The 22,329-nt window shown below is 39.1% G+C and overlaps 2 protein-coding genes across 2 annotated transcripts; both read right to left on the bottom strand.

Moving 5' to 3' along the window:
• Window positions 1–9,236: 9,236 nt before the first annotated feature.
• On the bottom strand, window positions 9,237–22,105 carry LOC141768387 (uncharacterized). The gene is made up of 10 exons (XM_074636680.1): window positions 22,021–22,105; window positions 21,782–21,872; window positions 21,432–21,617; window positions 20,760–20,912; window positions 20,489–20,532; window positions 19,673–20,344; window positions 19,395–19,491; window positions 10,628–10,813; window positions 10,329–10,481; window positions 9,237–10,176 (listed from the first exon to the last, which is right to left on the bottom strand). The coding sequence occupies exons 1-10, from the start codon at window positions 22,055–22,057 to the stop codon at window positions 10,131–10,133; spliced, it is 1,665 nt and encodes a 554-aa protein (XP_074492781.1). The 5' UTR covers window positions 22,058–22,105; the 3' UTR covers window positions 9,237–10,130.
• LOC141777311 (hatching enzyme 1.2-like) lies at window positions 11,457–13,564 on the bottom strand. Its single transcript, XM_074651454.1, has 5 exons — window positions 13,497–13,564; window positions 13,147–13,332; window positions 12,603–12,755; window positions 12,332–12,375; window positions 11,457–12,199 (listed from the first exon to the last, which is right to left on the bottom strand). Exons 3-5 carry the CDS (start codon window positions 12,692–12,694, stop codon window positions 11,472–11,474), a joined length of 864 nt encoding a protein of 287 aa, XP_074507555.1. The 5' UTR covers window positions 12,695–12,755; window positions 13,147–13,332; window positions 13,497–13,564; the 3' UTR covers window positions 11,457–11,471.
• Window positions 22,106–22,329: the final 224 nt, after the last annotated feature.

Here is a 22,329-nt window from a genome sequence, read left to right as displayed (position 1 = left end):
GCACCTCTAAATCTGAGGCCATGGTTCTCAGCAGGAAACCGATGGATTGCATACTCCGGGTAGGGAATGAGTCCTTACCCCAAGTGAAAGAGTTTAAGTATCTCGGGGTCTTGTTCGCGAGTGAGGGGACGATGGAACGTGAGATTGGTCGGAGAATCGGAGCAGCAGGGCCGGTATTGCATTCGCTTTACCGCACCGTTGTGACGAAAAGAGAGCTGAGCCGGAAGGCAAAGCTCTCGATCTACCGTTCAATCTTCGTTCCTACTCTCACCTATGGTCATGACCGAAAGAACGAGGTCGCGGGTGCAAGCGGCCGAAATGGGTTTCCTCAGGAGGGTGGCTGGCGTCTCCCTTAGAGATAGGGTAAGAAGCTCAGTCATCCGTGAGGGACTCGGAGTAGAGTCCTTGCTCCTTTGCGTCGAAAGGAGCCAGTTGAGGTGGTTCGGGCATCTAGTACGGATGCCTCCTGGGCGCCTCCCTTGGGAGGTGTTCCAGGCACGACCAGCTGGGAGGAGACCACGGGGAAGACCCAGGACTAGGTGGAGAGATTATATCTCTACTCTGGCCTGGGAACGCCTCGGGATCCCCCAGTCAGAGCTGGTTAATGTGGCCCGGGAAAGGGAAGTTTGTGGTCCCCTGCTGGAGCTGTTGCCCCCGCCACCCGATCCCGGATAAGCGGTTGAAGATGGATGGATGGATGGAACACCCCCCCCCTTAACTCCCATGATCATTTACCAGAATGAATCAATGTCAGCACAATGTATTTGGTAAATAATGCTACAAAGGTACTCATTTTGCTATGTGTGCATTAAGGACAAATAAAGTTACAGAGAAAGAGGTCCTGCTTGGGTAAGTACAGTATCACGTACCTTTGCCAGCAATGCATACACATGTTAAAATATAGAATGAAATAAATCAAATAAAAAAACTCAACGTTAAAGACTTGATATTCATGATACACTAATGAGAATTGTTTAACAGCTGCTGCAGAGCATCCAATTGTCCTGACATGCACCTGCAACATGACCTTGGTTTACTCCAAAGGCTCAGATCCCAGCATCTTAAAGGAATACTCCACTGAAATGATGAGGAGAAGCCATATCTCCACCATTGATCCATGAGCTCAATTTGTTACAATCATTGCTTCACCAGTAAATCACTGAATATGCTACTCCTGGTGGAGGATTTGATGTGATGATGTGTATTCAACTCTATCGAAAATCCTTCATAACACAGAGGTGGAATAAAATTAGGAGGCTGCTGGTGATGAAGTCGTGAATGTACAGCTGGATGCAACTTTCACAGGTGAGCCAGTTCATGAAATATTTGGGCGTAGCATCTGTGTGATGGCCACACCTCAACAAATAATAGTCATTATGGATGTGATTCACATTTATGGGCAGGTGTTTAAATGTGTAATCTGATCTGCAATGACGTGGAGTCACGTCATTCATGTTACTTTTCAGTGCTTTAATATCTCTTGTGGCTTATGAGCTTGAATGATTTGAACCAAATAAAGTCAAATAAAAAGTGGACGTTGTATTTTAAAAGTATGTCACATGTTTTTTGTTAACAAAACAGTTTACAGTAAATAGTTAACCAATACAGTTTGCTCAAACTTTTTTCAAAATAATTTGTTAAGGAGTATACAAAAAAAATGCATATATGGAATATAGATATAGATTCATTAGATTATATTCAAGTAAAAACATGTTACCCGTGTGCCCTTATCAATTAAATGGAAAATACCACTAAATTGTGAGGGGAATGTCTATTTTTTTATTTTGATAATTGAGTTCAGGACATCTATAACTACAGCCATACTGAAAATCAAACATTTTACTCTATCAATTTAGAGATTTTCCCATGTACAAGTCCCATATTTTTACCCTCACATAGCTAATTTCTGGATATTTGAGGTACTATAAAAAGACTTTGCTCAATAATTCAATGACTGATATATTTGTGTTCAGGACATCTCTGACTAAAGCCATACTGAAAATAAAATCTCCCCAAGTAAATATCCCACATTTGTACCTTCAAATAGCTAATTTCTGCATAACTGAGGTGCTCTAATATGACAGTTTCAATAATTCCAGACAATGACTGAAATACTGTATTTGTGTTCAGGACATCTGGAAGAAATGGGTTTTATCCCACATCAAATTTTCTTATAAGTAGTTCAAGCCACTTATACTGCTGGATTTAGTACTTGTTAGACTACATGCACAAATACTATGAACTACTTTTACTGTGTAGGTTTTTAGTAAATCCAATGTCAAATTCCCTTCCAGAGACCAAGAATAAGCCTTTTTGTTTAACTTTGATGTGGGATAAATCCCATTTCTTCCATAAGTAGTTCATGAGCCTAATATTTTTGGAGAAAGCATAATTAGATATGGTATGGCATCCTGGTATGGCACCCTCACAGTCTAGTTAAAATCGAGAATCAATAACATGGTGAAAGCAGCAATAAAAGTGATAGGGCAGAAAGGCAATCTGTCCCTTCACACTATCTATGAAAGTACTGTTATCAGACATGCACATAGAATTCTGAAGGACCCGTCACACATTCTGTACTCTGAATATGAAATAGTACCTTCAGGGAGACAATACAGAGCCAGCAAATGTAAAATCAAACGCTTCTAGCTTTCTGTCCTCCCAACGTCTATAACACTACTCAACAAGAAAACAGGTGAATCCTTGTTTTTGTAGTTCACTGGAAGGAGGCACAGTGATATTTTGTCTTATGTATTGTCTTATGGCTTTAATGATTCTCTCTTTTTTATAATGCCTATGTATTCATATTAGGGCTGTTAATCGATTCAAATATTTAATCTAAATTAAACCTGCAGTAGGCAGAATGTTTTTGGCATCATTGGGTAAAAATGTCATAATAACCTTTCCGCATATTGTAATTCAAGTTTTCTGAGAGAAAACTAGACTTCTTCACCTCATCATGGCTCTGTTTTGAGGCTTTAAAAAATCTAGCCTGGGACGGGAGACTTTGGCCAATCACAGGTCATTTCAGAGAGAGCTATACTATTGAGCGTTCCTATTGGCTGTTCATTCAAAGGAAGCAGCTGTAAGTCACTCACGAACTCCGATCACGGTCAAACTAGGCAGCGCTGATCAAATATGAATCAATATTCTGTTACTGTAATGCCTATTCCCTGCCTCAAATGTTTTCAGAAATATCTTGTAGTGTTCTGCTTAGCTGTAAAATGAGAAAATTTGCTCTGGCCGGTGGGCGGTGCTTGGTATTTCCTTAACTTCTCAACATGGCTGCCTGGTCACAAACTTTCTCATTTTACAGCTATTTTAATATGCTATTCAATTAACAACACAAAACAATGACAAATAATGTCCAGAAACCCTCACAGGTACTGCATTTAGCATAAAAAATACGCTCAAATCATAACATAGCAAACTCAAGCCTGACAGGCAACAACAGCTGTCAAAACTGCATGTGATTATCATAAAATTGGCATGTTTGTAAAGGGGAGCCTCGTGGGTACCCATTGAACCCATTTTCATTGATGTCAGAGGTCAAGGGGAACTCCTTTGAAAATGGTCATGCCAGTTTTTTTCTTGCCAAAATTTAGTGTAGGTTTTGAGCATTAATAAGCCCTCTTTGTGACAAGCTAGTATGACATGGTTGGTACCAATGGATTCCATAGGTTCCTTCTAGTTTCATATGATGCCAATATCTTCACTCTAGCTTTAAAACTGAGCTGCTACAACCTAAAAATCACAAGTTCCGTTAATGCGTTAAAGAAATTAGTGGCGTTAAAACAAATTAGCGCTAACACATTATTATCGTGTGAACTTTGACAGCCCTAATTTATATCTATTTTTTTCAGAGAATATGCAATATTTGACATTTTTCTACTACATCTGGTAAACTACTGTAATGTCTTGTTGGCTATGTATTGCTGTTATTGTATTTTCCCTTTTAATTGGTAAGGGACATGGATTACATGTTTTATACTTATTTTGATTTCCACTTTTTTGTATACTCTTTGTTAACACCTCATTTAGAAAACCAAACATAGTCTGGTATACTTCCACTAACTTCACCACGTCCGTCACTAGCTCTCAATCTGTGCCATTTGAATGTGTTTGTGCAAAGGTTCACTACAATTTTAGCATTGGCTAGCGATTTGACTATGGACATTTTATCCTGCATCTAAAGCAACACTGGCACACTGGCAATCCTACATTTGGCCAGCGCGCTTGCGTTCTGACTACATCCAGTCTCAGAAACAAAAAAAGGCAAATTTTGTTCATATTCTGTTTGCCGGTGATTCCATTTTTGTTATACAAAATAGAAATCAAACCACTTTGCTCATCCCTTTTTGACCATGAAAAAGAAAAATGCCTTGTATTTTAATTTTAAGTTTTGTATTTTAAAATGAAAATCAAATAACCACTAATTTTTTTGTTTTTAATACCCATTTCTGAAAGGAAAATCAAATGACCAAGAGATAAATTGACCATAAATATCCAGCCTTCGATGTTCTATATTTTAGATGACTTTGTCGAAATGTTTTTACTTTGAGACTCTTTCTGTTGATTAATGACAAAAGATTGAACAATCGATTGCGATTCAAAGTATAAAATAGGAAAAAGTCTAGGAGTTAGGAAAATGTATTGACCATTCACAGTTGTAAACATAAACATTCCAAATGTGTCCCAGTTTATTTCCTGTTGCAGTGTATGTGAATGATATCAGCTGACAGGAAGTAAACATGGACCCACGTCTTCATGTGGATATAGAGACTAGCCTGATGCTGCTTCTGCTGGTTTCTCAGTCTGTGAGGAGAGTCTGGTGGGTCCAGGAACACCTCGTCAAACAGGAGCTTCAGGGCCAAGCATCAGGTCACTCAGATGACCTGTAAAACATGGCAGATTCACTGTTAGATTATACTGTCATGTAATAATATCAAGGTTTAGGACAGTAAGTGTGACAGAAAAAAATATATATACAGTATGTTACACTGTAACTGCAAAGGAGCTGCTACAGTGTGTCACTAATATTACTGTGCATCTGTGAATCCTAACGGTCGTAGTAACTTCATGCATACCGTCCTGCTGGCCGCGACAGTGAGAGAATCAGCACTGACTCTGTGGGCGGGGTCACCTAGCTAGAGGTTGTTCTCCGGTTCAACCCAGAAATCCTTATATGGCATACTAAAATTGTTGACGTCAACAAGGGAGACAAATCTGATTGGTTCTATTTTAGACCAATTTTCTGATAGATGGAGCTGGAGAAAAAGAGAGAGGATGGTCTTTTCTGACACTTTTGGGGTCTTTAGACACACAGCAGGGATACATATTGACAGTATGTTTAAAATACATTAAAAAGTGCATCTTGCATAATATGGGACCTTTAAGGGCTCCGGTGTCCGCTAAACAGGGGTAGGTGCTGCTGGGTCCGGCACAGGGGAAAGTGATTTGTTAATCGTGGTGATTTTGTCGGCGAAAAATTTAAGGAATGAGTTGAATTGATCCTGTGTAGAGGTAGAGAAGTCATCAGCATGGGGCTTGAGAAGATTGTTTACTGTAGAGAAGAGGGGTTATGCTGGAGTTATTGATGATTTGGCAGGGTGGAGTTGAGGTTATTGGCGAGATCATCAGGTGAGGTGTGGGTCGATTCCAGGGGGAGAACACTAGAGAGCATATCTGAGAGTTGAAGGAGATTGATAGATCTATTGATTCAGAGGGTAATTTCTCTGACGGGTTGGGGATGGAATAGTGAACTGTATGAGGTTATAATCAGACAGAGGAAATGGGGACAGGTGGATGTTGAGTACCGGTAGACTGATAAAGCAGACCAGGTCAGGGATACGTGTATGTCTTTGACAGGTGGGGAAGGTGACGTTCTGAGTGAGGCTCGAGCATGTGATGAATTCATATGCAAACTTACAGATGGGTAGGTCAATGATACAGCTACAGATAGCTTTATTTATCCCCTAAGGGCAATTTAGTTTCTGCAGTCCACCGAGACATATACACTTTCATACTGCACAGTCATCAATAAAAGAGGGGACACAGTAGATGGCATATGGGGAGGTGCAAGATCAAAAAAAGTACGAGAATAAAAATATTTGAAATAAAAACAATAAATACAAGAATAAAAACAAGACGAGATAAAAGAATAAATAGAGGGATGCGGCTAGTGTGAGGAGTTCGGACAGTTCAGACAGGAAATTTGAGTTAGGTTTGGGTGGCCGGTTTGGGTGGCCGGTAAAGGACAGTCACTGAGCAACAGTCGTTAAATGCTAGCAATTCAAATGATGAGAACGTGGGGAGAGTGAGTTTTGTCATCCTGAAATTCTGTTTGAATAGGACGGCAAAACTGCCTTTGCGATGAGAGGGATTAGATTTGCAGATATTGCCAGAACCAGGGGGGGTTGCTTGATTAAGGGATAAAAAATTATTGGGTTGTTGCCATGTTTCTGATAGCAGGAGAAAGTCAAATGCGTGTTCCAGGACTAGTTCATGTAGAATGGGGGCTTTCTTTGTTAATGATCGGGTGTTGAGGAGCATCATATCGTCATATTATACTTGTTATATTTTGTGAGTAAAATCTGAATCTGCAATGTAACCAGTAACATTTCTCTGTCAGGTAAATGTAGTACTACAATGTTTTCCTCTGAAGTAGCAGTGCACAGTAAGTAGTACAGCTACAGTTGAGTTGCATATTTGTTTAAGTGCTCTGGGGGCATTTTGTAAGTTTTTTCGGGTACAATGAGTTAGAATAGTAGCATAATTCAATACTTTTCATATCTTAACATCATAACAAATCTACAGGTAAAGGTCTGCCCCTGGTGTTTTTTTTCCGTGAACCAGAGTGTATTTCACCGGTGTTTCTGACTGTGAGTAGCTGCAACTTTGTCATAGCAGGGGTATTGCTCAGAACCAAAGGAAGCGCAGGATCGAGTGTGGAAATTGCAAGCAGCAACATCACAGGCCAACCATTCAGTTTTTGAGCGGGCACTGCACTAGTGTAAATAAAAAAATAAAAAAAAAAGATAACATCATCTGCAAACAGAGCTATTGTATGATCTTTATGTCATGATTCAGGAAAGCAGGTTTGGACCTAAATGCAGAATAAACTGAAGAGGTGGCAGCAGGGACAGTTTGATGATTTATTAACAAAGACGTATAGCTCTGAGTCCTAAATCAGACTGGTTACAGAAATTATTCCAAAACAACGGAATGCGGAAACACTAGGAGAACAAAAACAAACAAAGGAACTGAGGTGGTATAAATAGTGACTGACTAACTGGGGAAGTGAGAACAGGTGATGTGTGTGCAGAACTAATTAGGGACAGGTGAAACTGATGAGGGTGGGGCAGACGATGTCAAAGGCAGGAAAACACAGATGCAGGAAGTAAAATGAGATATGACACGAGGAGGGAACCTACAAAATAAAACAGGAAACAAAATACAATCAAAACATAAGATCATGACACTTTACTTACAGTTTTGATTCCATTCATTTGTTTGTGTTCTTATTGCAATTGTCAGAGGCTCAATCGCCAATGGATATAATAATTGAGACAAAGTGAGCCTCGGGGACACCACCTGGTGATCATAAATGGTCCAGAAACTAGATCGTTATTCAGAACTTCAGCTTTAAAACTAGTATGTAATAATCTAATGCAATTACAAAATTATTTTCCAACACCAAAAAGACAAATGATATCAGAACTAGATCAGAACTATCTGGCATAACACCACTACAGGAAAGTGAGAATGTGAAACATTTGAGCTGTATATTCAGGGGACAGACACACCTTTAAGTCACTCGTGTCCCAAATGCTTATTATCAGATCAAGTTATGAACACATCGGTGTTTTACTTTGGCATCTTAATTAGCATTTAGGTCATCCCTAACTGTGCAAGAGGACACATCATGTTGTGCATCTTGATTTGTTGTTGCAAGTCCCAACACTGAAAGATAGAGGTCAGCACTGAGGCAGCAAACACACACAGACCCAAATGGCAACATATAAGGGATCCTTCAAAATGTTAAACTAATGGGATATCAGCAGGAAACCATACACAGGTCTTCCATCACATTTATATTATTCAACACTGTTTACACAATGTGTGTATTTTCAGTGTGGGAGGTTTGGTTCACCCAAGTGTTGAATTTATTCATGAATATGTTTTCATGATGTTTGTGTTGTCAGACATTTTGTTGAAGTTGGCATTAAAGTTTAGCTAGGCTATTAGTTGTTGATTCTTGGAAAGACTCACCATCAGTGTTTTGCAAAAATGTTAATATCAATGTGCTCACTTTCACAGTTAAAGGGACTGTTTGTAACTTCTTACACATATAAATCATTGCGGGTCGGTGTCCCATGCGCGCTCGCGTGTGGCTACATTGTTCAGACAAGAATCCAACACAAACTACATGGAAGCACCAAAACCGCAAAGTTATATCTAGTGAAGCCCGTCTTGCAAAATTCTCTGCTCCTCTGCCTGCCTTCACTCACACACCGTGCTCGTTCTCGCTCGCTCTCTCGCTCCATCTCACGTGCATGTGCGACACTACACACTGCAGAAGAGTTAGTTTAGCTCTGAGAATATCTAGTGAATGTACAGTGGACGTTTGTGCAGAAATAAATGCTGAAGCTCCTCCAGATCAACAGAGGTTTCCCGTGTCTTGTGAAGTGTCTTGTGGGCTCTGCAGCGAGAAACATTATCGTCTTTGACCAAAACTCCGGTTTCTCCCCCGTTCCCTCTGACCGGAGTCGGGAGTCTGAGGCAGGAAAAGCCAACACTAGGATCAGCATTGATTCATGGAGAGACCATGGTCAGCTAACATTACTGCCAAGCAGGTGAAATATAGAGAGATATCGGGGTTTTAGCTGACGTGTGTCGCCTCACTGTTTTGAGCGATGCTTGTTCATGTCTATGTAGAGCGATTACAAGCGCAAGCAGCAGGACACTGACTTTCATTGACTTATCGGCCACAGGCGTTGCTGTTAACAAGCAATTTCTGATTCTTACAAACAGTCCCTTTGATATATGCATATAGGAGTGTGAGGACTGTTTACTGACCCAGAACATTGAGCCGAGAAACTGAGATATTATAATTCATGTTGACTTTATTTGCATTTAGTACAGTGAAAAACACTTCAGCAAGTCTTTTGTCCAAGTCCTGATATCCATGTACATACATTGCAATACAGTAATCACTATTTAAATTCACAAATATTTTTTTTTGTACATTTGTACATTTACACATATTTACATAAATACTTTGGAGACATCAAAGTAATCAAGTCATGTCTAGTTGACATATAACATCTTTCATCACAAAAGCATGTTTCACCTGACAGAGAATGATCTATTGATCTAATCTAGATCAGCAATTAATTACAAAACAACATTAGTCAAATATTAATGTTACAAACCTAATAAAACACCAGGGGACTGACATTACAAGGAGACATAAAACAGAACTATCGACATATTTACACTGCCAGCTATGTTAAACATACACAGCCCACCAACCTTAGATACTGTGTGAGAACAGGGGACAACTAAGAAATCATTGAGCTTTGCATCAACAAACTGTAACCATATTGAGGGTTTTGTTTTCTTTCACAAGTGCATCAGGAGTGCATCTCTGAGACCAGTTTCTCTGTTCAGGTCATTATATTAGGAGAAGGCCAGGGGCACTTTCTTAATAATCTTACATCAGCACTTCTGATCTTTTATGAATGTGGACCAGTACTTCCACACAAGTGATGGTTACAAAGTTGCTACTATAATAAAGTACAAAGGGTCTGTTAAATGTACGACTCCAAGACAGATGGACATTGATAGCAATGTTTAAACTGATTTTTTTTCGCCACATATTGTCCAATTAAAACATTTTAATGCAACTGGTGCACAAAACAGATGCATCATGCTAAACTAAGAATCTTTCAATGACCTTTCTGGTCACGAGTCTTAGTTGGTGCTACCAGCAGCAGCACACACATATACCATTACAAGGGCTCAATCAGAGATGCCTTCAGAGAGGCTAAATGCAACAGCAATCAATTTGGTAAATTATTGCAGCACAGCAAAAAGTCTTGTCAGGGATCTTCTCATTCATGGTATCTTCACTGAGTGCTCCCCTCGCAGTATGTCAAAGTCCATCGACGGTCGCTGTCAACGAGAAACAATAAAATTTTGAGAGCATTTACAAACCGGTAATTCCATTGTTATTAAGAATAATTGGTAAAAAGGTTGGCGTCTAAGAATCACTGTAAGGGGGATGTGGATGTGTGCCTGTGATGAACTGTTACAAATTAACTTACAGTTTTACATAATCAAAGGAGCTTTTCACTCCTGTCAGGTAATAGTTGCTGGGTGCTGTCCAGCTGAAGTATTCCTCAAAGTAGTTGATCTCTGTTGTTTTTAGGCAGTTGGACGTGGTAAAACCAGAATCACTACAGCAGTAAAACTTCCACCTAAATTAGAAGAACAATGTGTTAATTAACATTTCAAATATGTTAATATAGAATACAACTGAATTGTTTTAATCAACCTGCACTTAAAGTTGCATTGGTCAGTTGGTTGATTTTTTTAGTAATAAAGGCAAAAACAAATGACTTACCTCCTGTCCTGGAAGAGGCTGCTGCGATCACTGTAGGCCCCTGCAATCACTTCATTGTCTCCACATTTGAAGTCCATTCCTCCCCAATATTCGTTCACAGGAGCTGACCACTTGCATGTTCTGGTTACTTTGAAAGCCTTGCACGAAAACGACCAAAGTCGATCTTTTACGTCATGATTGAAGAGACTATTGTGGAAACAAATCAGCATGTTAGAAAAGATTCTGTTGTATATTTAACAAAATAAGAATAAAGATATCCTTAAATCTGATTATATTTTTTTCTGTTTTCATAGAAGAGACAAAGACAATTACTTGTCGCAGGAAATATTTTCATGATATCAATGAAAATATAATAATTTAAAGGTATTGCTAGCCCTTGCTCAACAAACCCTAAACCACAGAAGGCCCATGGCTACTTTAACTCTTTACTCTTTAACCCAGGTCTTGTGTTATCCCATATTTCAGTGTTCAATCTTGAAAGAGCCTAGGCTACATATCACGTGCTCACATAATGTCAATTTTACATTTGCTCCAACCCTGATGGGAGTAAATGTTTAGGAGACATTATTATTAAGACATAATGTGAAAACCTTAACAAAGATTACTTTATTATGTACTGCCCACCTTGTGATGCCAGAAACAGCTTGTCCAGAAGGACAAGTGCGACTAAATGCGTTGTTCAACTCACTGTCCCATTCGCCGTATTCATGGAGGTAATCCTCTGTAAGAAAAAGGTTAGTTTACTTGGTGAGTTACAGGCAAAGATGTAAACCAGAAAAGGTCTTAAAGACTGGGAAATTTGCATTTAGCCAGCATGGTTAAGACTCATGAAATTAAACAAATATTACTTTGTAAACTGCATATTCTCTATTGATTTAACTGCTTTATTTGTATACTTACTGCAGCTGTAAAGCTTGTTGATCTTCAAAATGTCATTTTCTGACATGTCATCCCTCTGGACTATTTGCGCTGAGGAGTCGATGGGAATGATGGTATCTCCTCCATTCTTTGAGAAGTCCTTTGGTGCATAATGCATTACAGAGGAGTAGTCATATGGAACATCAAGGTTGTTTGTGTCAAATTTGTTGAAGTTTCTAAGGTGTTCTGGCTTGATGTTTCCATAGTTGATCAGGACGTGAACATCCCTGTCACTTCTACTTTGCTCATGCCAGAAGCCAAGTGCGTGAATGAGCTCGTGCTGAATGATGCCATTGTCAATGCATCCCCAACCCAGAGATAATTCTTGAGAGCTTCCAGTTCGACCAACCCAGGACCAACATCCGCTTTTTTTCACAATCATGATGTAGTCGGTCTGGGCTTGACGAGCTACAAACCGGACGCAGGTGCTCATGTGAAAGGCATTTATTGCATTTTCAATCGTCATCTTTTCGGAGGTGGAAAAAGAATCACTTATGGCATATGGCACCTGAACAGTCTCACTTAACCTTGGCCATCTGCAGTTATCGCATTTTCTTGCATTCCTTGCGTTTGCGACAAAAACATCTCCTTCAGTAAAAAGGTCTGTTATACGTTGGTTAGCAGTAAGGATTTGTGAATTGATTGTCTGGGTATCTAAAAATAGAAGAAAGAAGATTTAGTCAAATAAAATGCATCTGTAAATGAAATAAAATGTAACAATGTTAATCTTTGTCAGTATAAAGTATATTGCAGTCACAGGCAATGAAGTACAACAAAACTAATTACCTTTTGTTGTTCCTTTGCAGTAATTGAAACTCCAGCGATGATCTCTGTCAATAAAGAAATGTAGTTATGTGATGTAATTAGAAAGGTGAGGTTTTCTTTACTGATTTCATCAATAATAGCCCTACTCGACTGGCAGCAGTGGTACATAATGTAAATATTATGAAGATCTCTGGTTTAGGTGCAGACTGTTTAATGTATACAAATTTGGTAAATTAACAACTGTTGGAAATAGAGGTTTGACCATGTGACTTTCTGGTGTCAGTATATTTACCCATTGATATTCTTTTGGTGGGTCTGGACCCCTGTTAGGAAGTGGCCTGCAGGGAGTTCCCAGTTGAAGTCTTCATTAAAGTAGTTGACCATTGGGGTTTCCCGACATTCGAATGTGATAAAGTGTGGAGCAGAGCAGCAGAGTAATTTCCAACTGAAACAAGATCAGATCAAGCAAACCATTATATATTTTCAATTTTGCCTTAAAACCATTAAGAATTTAATATTTTAATAGTGAAATGTGACTATGATGTGACTATAAAGAGCAGGGACAATTTTTTTTTGGTTCCAAAGTTATGGGCACACATTTATCAGTTTAATATTTAACTATAAATATTTGAATTTAACAAGCTTTTAATTGATTGATGGATTAATTTACAAGTTGAAAACAAAAAAGTATGTATAATTTGAATATAAACTCATCTCATTTGTAATAAAGTACAACTGTGCTTGTATATTATTTAAATTCAAATTCCTACATGAATTTGAATTAGTTTACCGAATAGTGTCAACATTTTAATACATAATGTCAACAAGCTACCAACCTTCTGTCTCCATGTGCGCTGTTGTAATTGCTGTAGACGCCAGCTACCACCTGATTTGTCGGGCAATTGTAGCTGAGTTCTTTGTCATATAGGTCCTGGGAACCGGACCAGGAGCAGCCTGAGGTAGCGCCGAAATCTTTGCACTCAATCTTCCATTGGCGATCTTGGTCAATGGAACTGTAGGAGCTTTGACATTAATCAAAATGATTTAATGGAAGGACCCGAGGTACCAGTGAAATATACAGTGTAAAGGTATGATAGTAAATAATGCATGGCTAAATGTGCAGGATGATTACTCTCCTGAATCATACAAAGTTGTATATATGGTTTCATTTGTATATGCAACTTACCTATTAATCTGAGACACAACCTGTTTATCTGGACAAGCATGACGCAAAATGCCTCTCAAACTGTTTTCATAGTTCTGCGCTCTGTGTCCAGCTGCAAATAACATGTGGTTAAGTGGATTAATAATCAACACCATCAACATCAACATAGTACAGTCTATATAAAAATAAAATCCCTTCTCTAAGCACTTCATACACACCTCCTTTATAGTCAATTACCAATAAGAGGTTGATGTTCTTACCCGTCAGAAGGACGAAAACCACGATGAAGGTCCACATTGTGTATGATGTGTTAGTGTCTAACCAGTGAGGAGACTGCCTTCACTGACTGCAAGTGCTGCAATTTATACGCTTGAAACTATGACACTATGTCATTTGTGGCATGTGTTGACACGTGAGAGAACGTGTATTCGCTTCTTCATACCAAACATCAGAGCTATGTGTGTCACCTATTGTAAACAAAATAGAAGATAAATTCCTCTCTCTTCCTCTCATGCCATAGATACTTAAGTTATATACTGACCTACATAATAATGCCAACATCTTCCTCATAACTGTCAGATAATTTACCGGAATCACTGTTATATAATTAAGGGAGAAAAAAAAATCCCAGTACCAGATCACGTGAACTGTGGGGAAACATGTCAGCATAATTTATTTGTAAAATAATGCTACGAAGGTACTCATTTTGCTATGTCTACACTGAGGACAGATAAAGTTACAGGGAAAGAGGCCCATCTTAGGTAAATACTGCATTATGTACCTTTACCATCAGTACATTAACATGGTAAGATATAAAATGAAATAAATCAAATAAAAAACACAATCGTAGATCGTATACTCGTACCAGGTTGCTCAGTACCAATGAGAATTGTTTAACAGCTGCTGCAGTGCATCCGATTGTCCTGACATGCACCTGCATCATGAACTTCGCTACTCCTTATGCTACTCCTGATTGAGGATTTGATGTGATACTGTGTGTATTCAGCTTTATCCAAATTCAACATAACACAGAGGTGGACTAAAGCACTTGGGAGGTTGCTGGTGATGAAGTCATGAATGTACAGCTGGATGATGTCTCGATACCTAAACACTCTCGTCCGGTATAAAAGCCCTGCAACAGATACTATGTTTTTGAAGCATATCGATAAAAAATGCCAATGTGATCTCAGAGAAATATGTGAATTGACCACAACCTTTTAAAGCACATTAGGTGATGGTGGCCACCACAGAAAAAATTTAATATCAGGTTTAGGCAACAAAAGTGTTGTGGCCTGGCTCTGAGGCCACAACAACAGAGGAAGCATACACGCAGGACTGGTTCGGAATGTGTTAACCCGAACTACACAACAAAACCAAGCTGGCCTAGCACCCGGTGGTGCCAGGGGAATGACGTCCATCGACCATGAGGATGGGGCGGGTCTTATAGTCAGGGAGACAGTGGCCAGCTGTCTCCAATCGCCTGATCAGCACCTCCTCCTCAGCTCCAACCCACCATGGACCACTGCAACACACACAGGCACAGCACAACACCTTAGCCCTGGACGAGGCCCTGGGGCCGCCACAAAAGTAATGTTAGGTTTATGCAACAAAACTACTTTGTTAGGTTTAGGCAACAAAACTACTTGGTTAGTTTTAGGAAAGAAAAGATTATGTTCTGTTTTGTGTTCTGACTCCGCCCTCTAAGACTATCGCTTTTGGGTTTATCCCATGCTTGCAGGCCTAGCACTGAAAGACTTTAATCTATGCCCACCTTTGTGCGGGCCTCACCTTTGGGGGGGCCAGACAGTCTGCTCCCATTTTTCTACAGCATCTGATGAGAATGGTTCTACTCGCTGAGAACAGTAAGAAAAACGATATCTTCTGGCAGAGGTGTCCGTCTTTGTCCGGCCTGTCAGATGGGCTAAATCATGCCTGAGGATCTCAAAGGCAGGAAAACACAGAGGTAGGAAGTAAAACGAGATATGACACAAGGAGGGAACCTACAAAATAAAACAGGAAACAAAATACAATCAAAACAAAAGACCAAGACACTTAACTTACAGTTTTGATTCCATTCATTTGTTTGTGTTCTTATTGCAATTGTCAGAGGCTCAATCGCCAATGGATATAAGAATTGAGACAAAGTGAGCCTCGGGGACACCACCTGGTGATCATAAATGGTCCAGAAACTAGATCGTTATTCAGAACTTCAGCTTTAAAACTAGTATGTAATAATCTAATGCAATTACAACATTATTTTCCAACACCAAAAAGACAAATTATATCAGAACTAGATCAGAACTATCTGGCATAACACAACTACAGGGAAGTGAGAACATCAACCATTTGTGCTGTATATTCAGGGGACAGACAAACACAGTTGCATGAATGCAGACACACCTTTAAGTCACTCGTGTCCCAAATGCTTATTATCAGATCAAGTTATGAACACACCGGTGTTTCACTTTGGCATCTTAATTAGCATTTAGGTCATCCCTAACTGTGCAAGAGGACACATCAAGTTGTGCATCTTGATTTGTTGTTGCAAGTCCCAACACTGAAAGATAGAGGTCAGCACTGAGGCAGCAAACACACACAGACCCAAATGGCAACATATAAGGGATCCTTCAACATGTTAAACTAATGGGATATCAGCAGGAAAACATACACAGGTCTTCCATCACATTTATATTCTTCAACACTGTTTACACAATGTGTGTATTTTCAGTGTGGGAGGTTTGGTTCACCCAAGTGTTGAATTTATTCATGAATATGTTTTCATGATATTTGTGTTGTCAGGCATTTTGTTGAAGTTGGCATTAAAGTTTAGCTAGGCTATTAGTTGTTGTCTCTTGGAAAGACTCACCATCATTGTTTTGCAAAAATATGAATATCAATGTGCCCACTTTTACAGTTAAAGGGACTGTTTGTAACTTCTTACACCAATGAATCATTGCGGGTCGGTGTCCCATGCGCTCTCGCGTGTGGCTACGCTGTTCAGACAAGTCTCCAAAACAAACTACACAGAAGCAGCAAAACCGCAAAGTTATATCTAGTGAAGCCCGTCTTGCAAAACAGTGTTGGCTGCGGTCGGAGGACGCGGGGGAGACCGTAGATTTGGTCTCCAGGGCCAGAGTCTCTGCTGTACTTTGCTCCTCTGCCTGCCTGCCTTTACTCACACAACGTTCTAGTTCTTGCTCGCTCTCTCGCTCCACCTCACGTGCATATGCGACACTAAACACTGCAGAAGACCTCGTAGCTCTGAGAATATCTACTGAATCTACGGTGGACGTTTGTGCAGAAATAAATGCTGCAGCTCCTCCAGACCAACCGAGGTTTCCCGTATATTGTGAAGTGATGGGGCTCCGCAGCGAGAAACGTTATCGTCTCCAACCAAAACTCCGGCGTCTCCCCTGTTCCCTCTGACGGCGGTCGGGAGTCTAAGGCAGGAAAAGTCACCACCAGGATCAGCAGTGATTCATGGAGAGACCTTCATCTGGTCAGCTAACATTACTGCCAAGCAGGTGAAATATAGACAGATATTGGGGTTTTAACTGACGTGTGTCGCCTCACTGTTTTGAGCGATGCTCGTTCATGTCTATGTAGAGCGAGCACAAGCGCAAGCAGCAGGACGCTGACTTTCATTGACTTAACGGCCACAGGTGTTGCTGTTAACAAGCAATTTCTGATTCTTACAAACAGTCCCTTTAATATATGAATATAGGAGTGGGGGGACTGTTGATTGACCCAGAAGATTAAGCCGAGAAACTCAGATATTATAATTCATGTTGACTTTATTTGCAATTTAGTACAGTAAAACACAGTACAGCAAGTCTTTTGTGCAAGTCCTGATATCCATGTACATACATTGCAATACAGTAATAATCACTATTTACATTCACAAATAGTTTTTTTTGTACATTTGTACATTTACACATATTTACATAAATACTTTGGAGACATCAAAGTAATCAAGTCATGTCTAGTTGACATATAACATCTTTCATCACAAAAGCATATTTCACCTGACAGAGAATGACCTAGTGATCTAGATCAGCAATTAATTACAAAACAACATTAGTCAAATATTAATCTTACAACCTAATAAAACACAAGGGGACTGACATTACATGAGACATAAAACAGAATTATCGACATATTTACACTGCCAGCTATGTTAAACATACACAGCCCACCAACCTTAGATACTGTGTGAGAACAGGGGACAATTAAGAAATCATTGAGCATTGCATCAACAAACTGTAACCATATTGAGGGTTTTGTTTTCTTTCACAAGTGCATCAGGAGTGCATCTCTGAGACCAGTTTCTCTGTTCAGGTCATTATATTAGGAGAAGGCCAGGGGCACTTTCTTAATAATCTTACGTCAGCACTTCTGATCTTTATGAATGGAGACCAGTACTTCCCCAGAAGTGATGGTTACAAAGTTGCTACTATAATAAAGTACAAAGGGTCTGTTAAATGTACGACTCCAAGACAGATGGACATTGATAGCAATCTTTAAACTGATTTTTTCCCCCACATATTGTCAAATTAAAACATTATAATGCATCTGGTACACAAAACAGATGCATCATGCTAAACTAAGAATATTTCAATGACCTTTCTGGTCACAAGTCTTAGTTGGTGCTGCCTGCTGCAGCACACAAATATACCATTAGAAGGGCTCAATCAGAGATGCCTTCAGATAGGCCAGATGCAACAGCAATCGATTTGGTGAATTATTGTGGCGCAGCAAAAAATCTTGTCAGGGATCTTCTCATTCATGGTATCTTCACTGAGTGTTCCCCTGGCAGTATGTCAAAGTCCATCGACGGTCGCTGTCAACGAGAAACAATAACATTTTTAAAGCATTTACAAACTGGTAATTCCATTGTTATTAAGAATAAATGGTAAAAAGGTTGGTGTCTAAGAATCACTGTAAGTGGGATGTGGATGTATGCCTGTGATAAACTGTTACAAATTAACTTACCGTTTTACATAATCAATGGAGCTTTTCACTCCTGTCAGGTAATAGTTGCTTGGGGCTGTCCAGCTGAAGTATTCCTCAAAGTAGTTGATCTCTGTTGTTTTTAGGCAGTTGGACGTGGTAAAACCAGAATCACTACAGCAGTAAAACTTCCACCTAAATTAGAAGAACAATGTGTTAATTTGCATTGGCTTTCAAATATGTTAATATAAAATAAAACTGAATTGTTTTAATCAACCTGCACTTAAAGTTGCATTGGTCAGTTGGTTGATTTTTTTTAGTAATAAAGGAAAGAACAAATGACTTACTTCCTATCCTGGAAGAGGCTGCTGTGTTCACTGTAGGCCCCTGCAATCACTTCATTGTTTCCACATTTGAAGTCCATTCCTCCGAAATAATCGTTCACCTCAGCTGACCACTTGCATGTTCTGGTTAGTCTGAAAGCGTTGCATGAAAACGACCAAAGTCGATCTTTTACGCCACTATTGAAGAGACTATTGTGGAAACAAATCAGCATGTTAGAAAACATTCTGTTGTATATTTAACAAAATAAGAATAAAGATATCCTTAAATATGTTTATGTTGTTCTGTTTTCATAGAAGAGACAAAGACAATTACTTGTCGCAGGAAATATTTTCATGATATCACTGAAAATATAATAATTTACAGGTATTGCTAGCCCTTGCTCAACAAACCCCAAACCACAGAAGGCCCATGGCTACTTTAACTCTTTACTATTTAACCCAGGTCTTGTGTTATCCCATATTTCAGTGTTCAATCTTGAAAGAGCCTAGGCTACATATCATGTGCTCACATAACGTAAATTTGATATTTGCTTCAACCCTGATGGGAGTAAATGTTTAGGAGACATTGTTATTAAGACATAATGTGAAAACCTTAACAAAGATATCTTAATTATATACTGCCCACCTTTTGATGCCAGTAACAGCTTGTCCAAAAGGACACGTGCGACTTAATGCGTTGTTCAACTCATTGTCCCAATCGCCATATTTATGTTGGTACTCGTCTGTAAGAAAAAAGGTTAGTTTACTTTGTGAGTTACAGGCAAAAGTGTAAACCAGAAAAGGTCTTAAAGACTGGAAAAGTTGCATTTAGCCAGCATGGTTAAGACACATGAAATAAAACAAAAAATAATCTTCTTAACTGTATATTCCCTATTGCTGTTACTGCTTTATTTGTATACTTACAGCATCTGTAAAGCTTGTTGATCTTCAGAATGTCATTTTCTGTCATGCCTTCCCTCTGGCCTATTTGTGCTGAGGGGTCCGTGGAAATGATGGTATCTCCTCCATTCTTTGAGAAGTCCTTTGATGTATAATGCATTACAGAGGAGTAGTCATATGGAACATCGAGGTTGTTTGTGTCCAATTTATCGAAGTTTCTAATGTGTTCTTGCTGGATGTTGTCAAACTTGATCTTGACGTAAACATCCCTGTCACTTCTACTTTGCTCATGCCAGAAGCCAAGTGCGTGAATGAGCTCGTGCTGAATGATGCCACTGTGAATGCATCCTGTACCCAGAGATAATTCTTGAGAACTTCCAGCTCGACCAACCTGGGAAAAGCATCCATCTTTTTTCACAATCATGATGTAGTCGGTCTGGTCTTGACGAGCTACAAACCGGACGCAGGTGCTCATGTGGAAGGTATTTATTGCATTTTCAATCGTTATCTTTTCGGAGGTGGAAAAGGAATCACTTATGGCATATGGCACCTGAACAGTCTCACTTAACCTTGGCCATCTGCAGTTATCGCATTTTCTTGCATTCCTTCCGTTTGCGACAAAAACATCTCCTTCAGTAAAAAGGTCTGTTATACGTTGGTTAGCAGTAAGGATTTGTGAATTTACTGTCTGGGTATCTAAAAAGAGAAGAAAGAAGATTTTGTCAAATAAAATGTATCTGTAAATTAAATAAAATGTAACAATGCTAATCTTTGTCATATATATATACAGTATATAGTTTATGGCAGTCACAGACAATGAAGTACAGCAAAACTAATTACCTTTTGTTGTTCCTTTGCAGTAATTGAAACTCCAGCGATGATCTCTGTCAATAAAGAAATATAGTTAGGTGATGTAATTAGAAAGGTGAGGTTTTCTTTACTGATTTCATCAATAATAGCCATAGTCAACTGGCAGCAGTGGTACACAATGTAAATATTATGGAGATCCTTGGTTTAGGTGCAGACTGTTTAATGTATACAAATTTGGTAAATGTACAACTGTTGGAAATAGAGGTTTGACCATGGGACTTTCTGGTGTCAGTATATTTACCCATTGATATTCTTTTGGTGGGTCTGGACCCCTGTTAGGAAGTGGCCTGCAGGGAGTTCCCAGTTGAAGTCTTCTTTAAAGTAGTTGACCATTGGGGTTTCCCGACATTCAAATGTGATAAAGTGTGGAGCAGAGCAGCAGAGTAATTTCCAACTGAAACAAGATCAGATCAAGCAAACCATTATAGATTTTCAATTTTGCCTTAAAACCATTGAGCATTTAACAATTTATTAGTGAAACTTGACTATGATGTGACTATAAAGAGCAGGGACAATTCCTCCTAATAACAGCATCAGTCTTCCTTAAGATGCTGTCATGAAGGTGTGTGTGAATGGATTTCGGACCTCCACTTAAGAGTGGAAACTTGCCATTTTTCAGTCTCAATCAAAAGGCAATGCCCTCAAGCTGGTGTAAAAAAATGTTTATGGGCACACATTTATCAGTTCAATATTTAACCATGAATATTTGAATTTAACAAGCTTTTAATTGATTGATGGATTAATTTACAAGTTGAAAACAAAAAGTACGTATCATTTGAATATAAACTCATCTCATTTGTAATAAAGTATAACTGTGCTTGTATATTAATTAAATTCAAATTCCTACATGCATTTGAATTAGTTTACAAAAAAGTGTCAACATTTTAATACATAACTTCAACAAGCTACCAACCTTCTGTCTCCATGTGCGCTGTTGTAATTGCTGTAGACGCCAGCTACCACCTGATTTGTCGGGCAATTGTAGCTGAGTTCTTTGTCATATAGGTTCTGGGGACCGGACCAGGAGCAGCCTGAGGTAGCGTTGAAAGCCTTGCACTCAATCTTCCATTGGCGATCTTGGTCAATGGAACTGTAGGAGCTTTGACATGAATCAAAATGATTTAATGGAATGATCAGAGGTACCAGTGAAATATACAGTGTAAAGGTATGATAGTAAATAATGCATTGCTAAATGTGCAGGATGATTACTCTCCTAAATCATACAAAGTTGTATATATAGTTTTATTTTAATGTGCAACTTACCTATTAATCTGAGACACAACCTGTTTATCTGGACAAGCATGATGCAAAATGCCTCTCAAACTGTTGTCATACTTCTGCGCTCTGTGTCCAGCTGCAAATAACATGTGGTTAAATGGATTAATAATCAAGATCATCAAAATCAACATAGTACAGTCTATATTAAAATAAAATCCCTTCTCTATGCACTTCATACACACCTCCTTTAGAGTCAATTACAAATAAGAGGTTGATGTTCTTACCCGTCAGAAGGACGAAAACCACGATGAAGGTCCACATTGTGTATGATGTGTTAGTGTCTAACCTGTGAGGAGACTGCCTTCACTGACTGCAAGTGCTGCAATTTATACGCTTGAAACTATGACACGTCATTTGTGGGTGTGTTGGCACATGTTTGCATGAGAACGTGTATTTGCTTCTTCATACCAAACATCAGAGCTATGTGTGTCACTTCCTTGTAAACAAAATAGAAGAGAAATTCCTCTCTCTACCTCTCATGCCACAATTATTTAATATATCTACTGACCAAATAATAATGCCAACATCTTCCT

This window comes from Sebastes fasciatus, chromosome 1 (assembly GCF_043250625.1).
Source record: "Sebastes fasciatus isolate fSebFas1 chromosome 1, fSebFas1.pri, whole genome shotgun sequence".
NCBI classification, from domain to species: domain Eukaryota; kingdom Metazoa; phylum Chordata; class Actinopteri; order Perciformes; family Sebastidae; genus Sebastes; species Sebastes fasciatus.
This window is presented reverse-complemented; position numbering and strand designations above follow the sequence as displayed.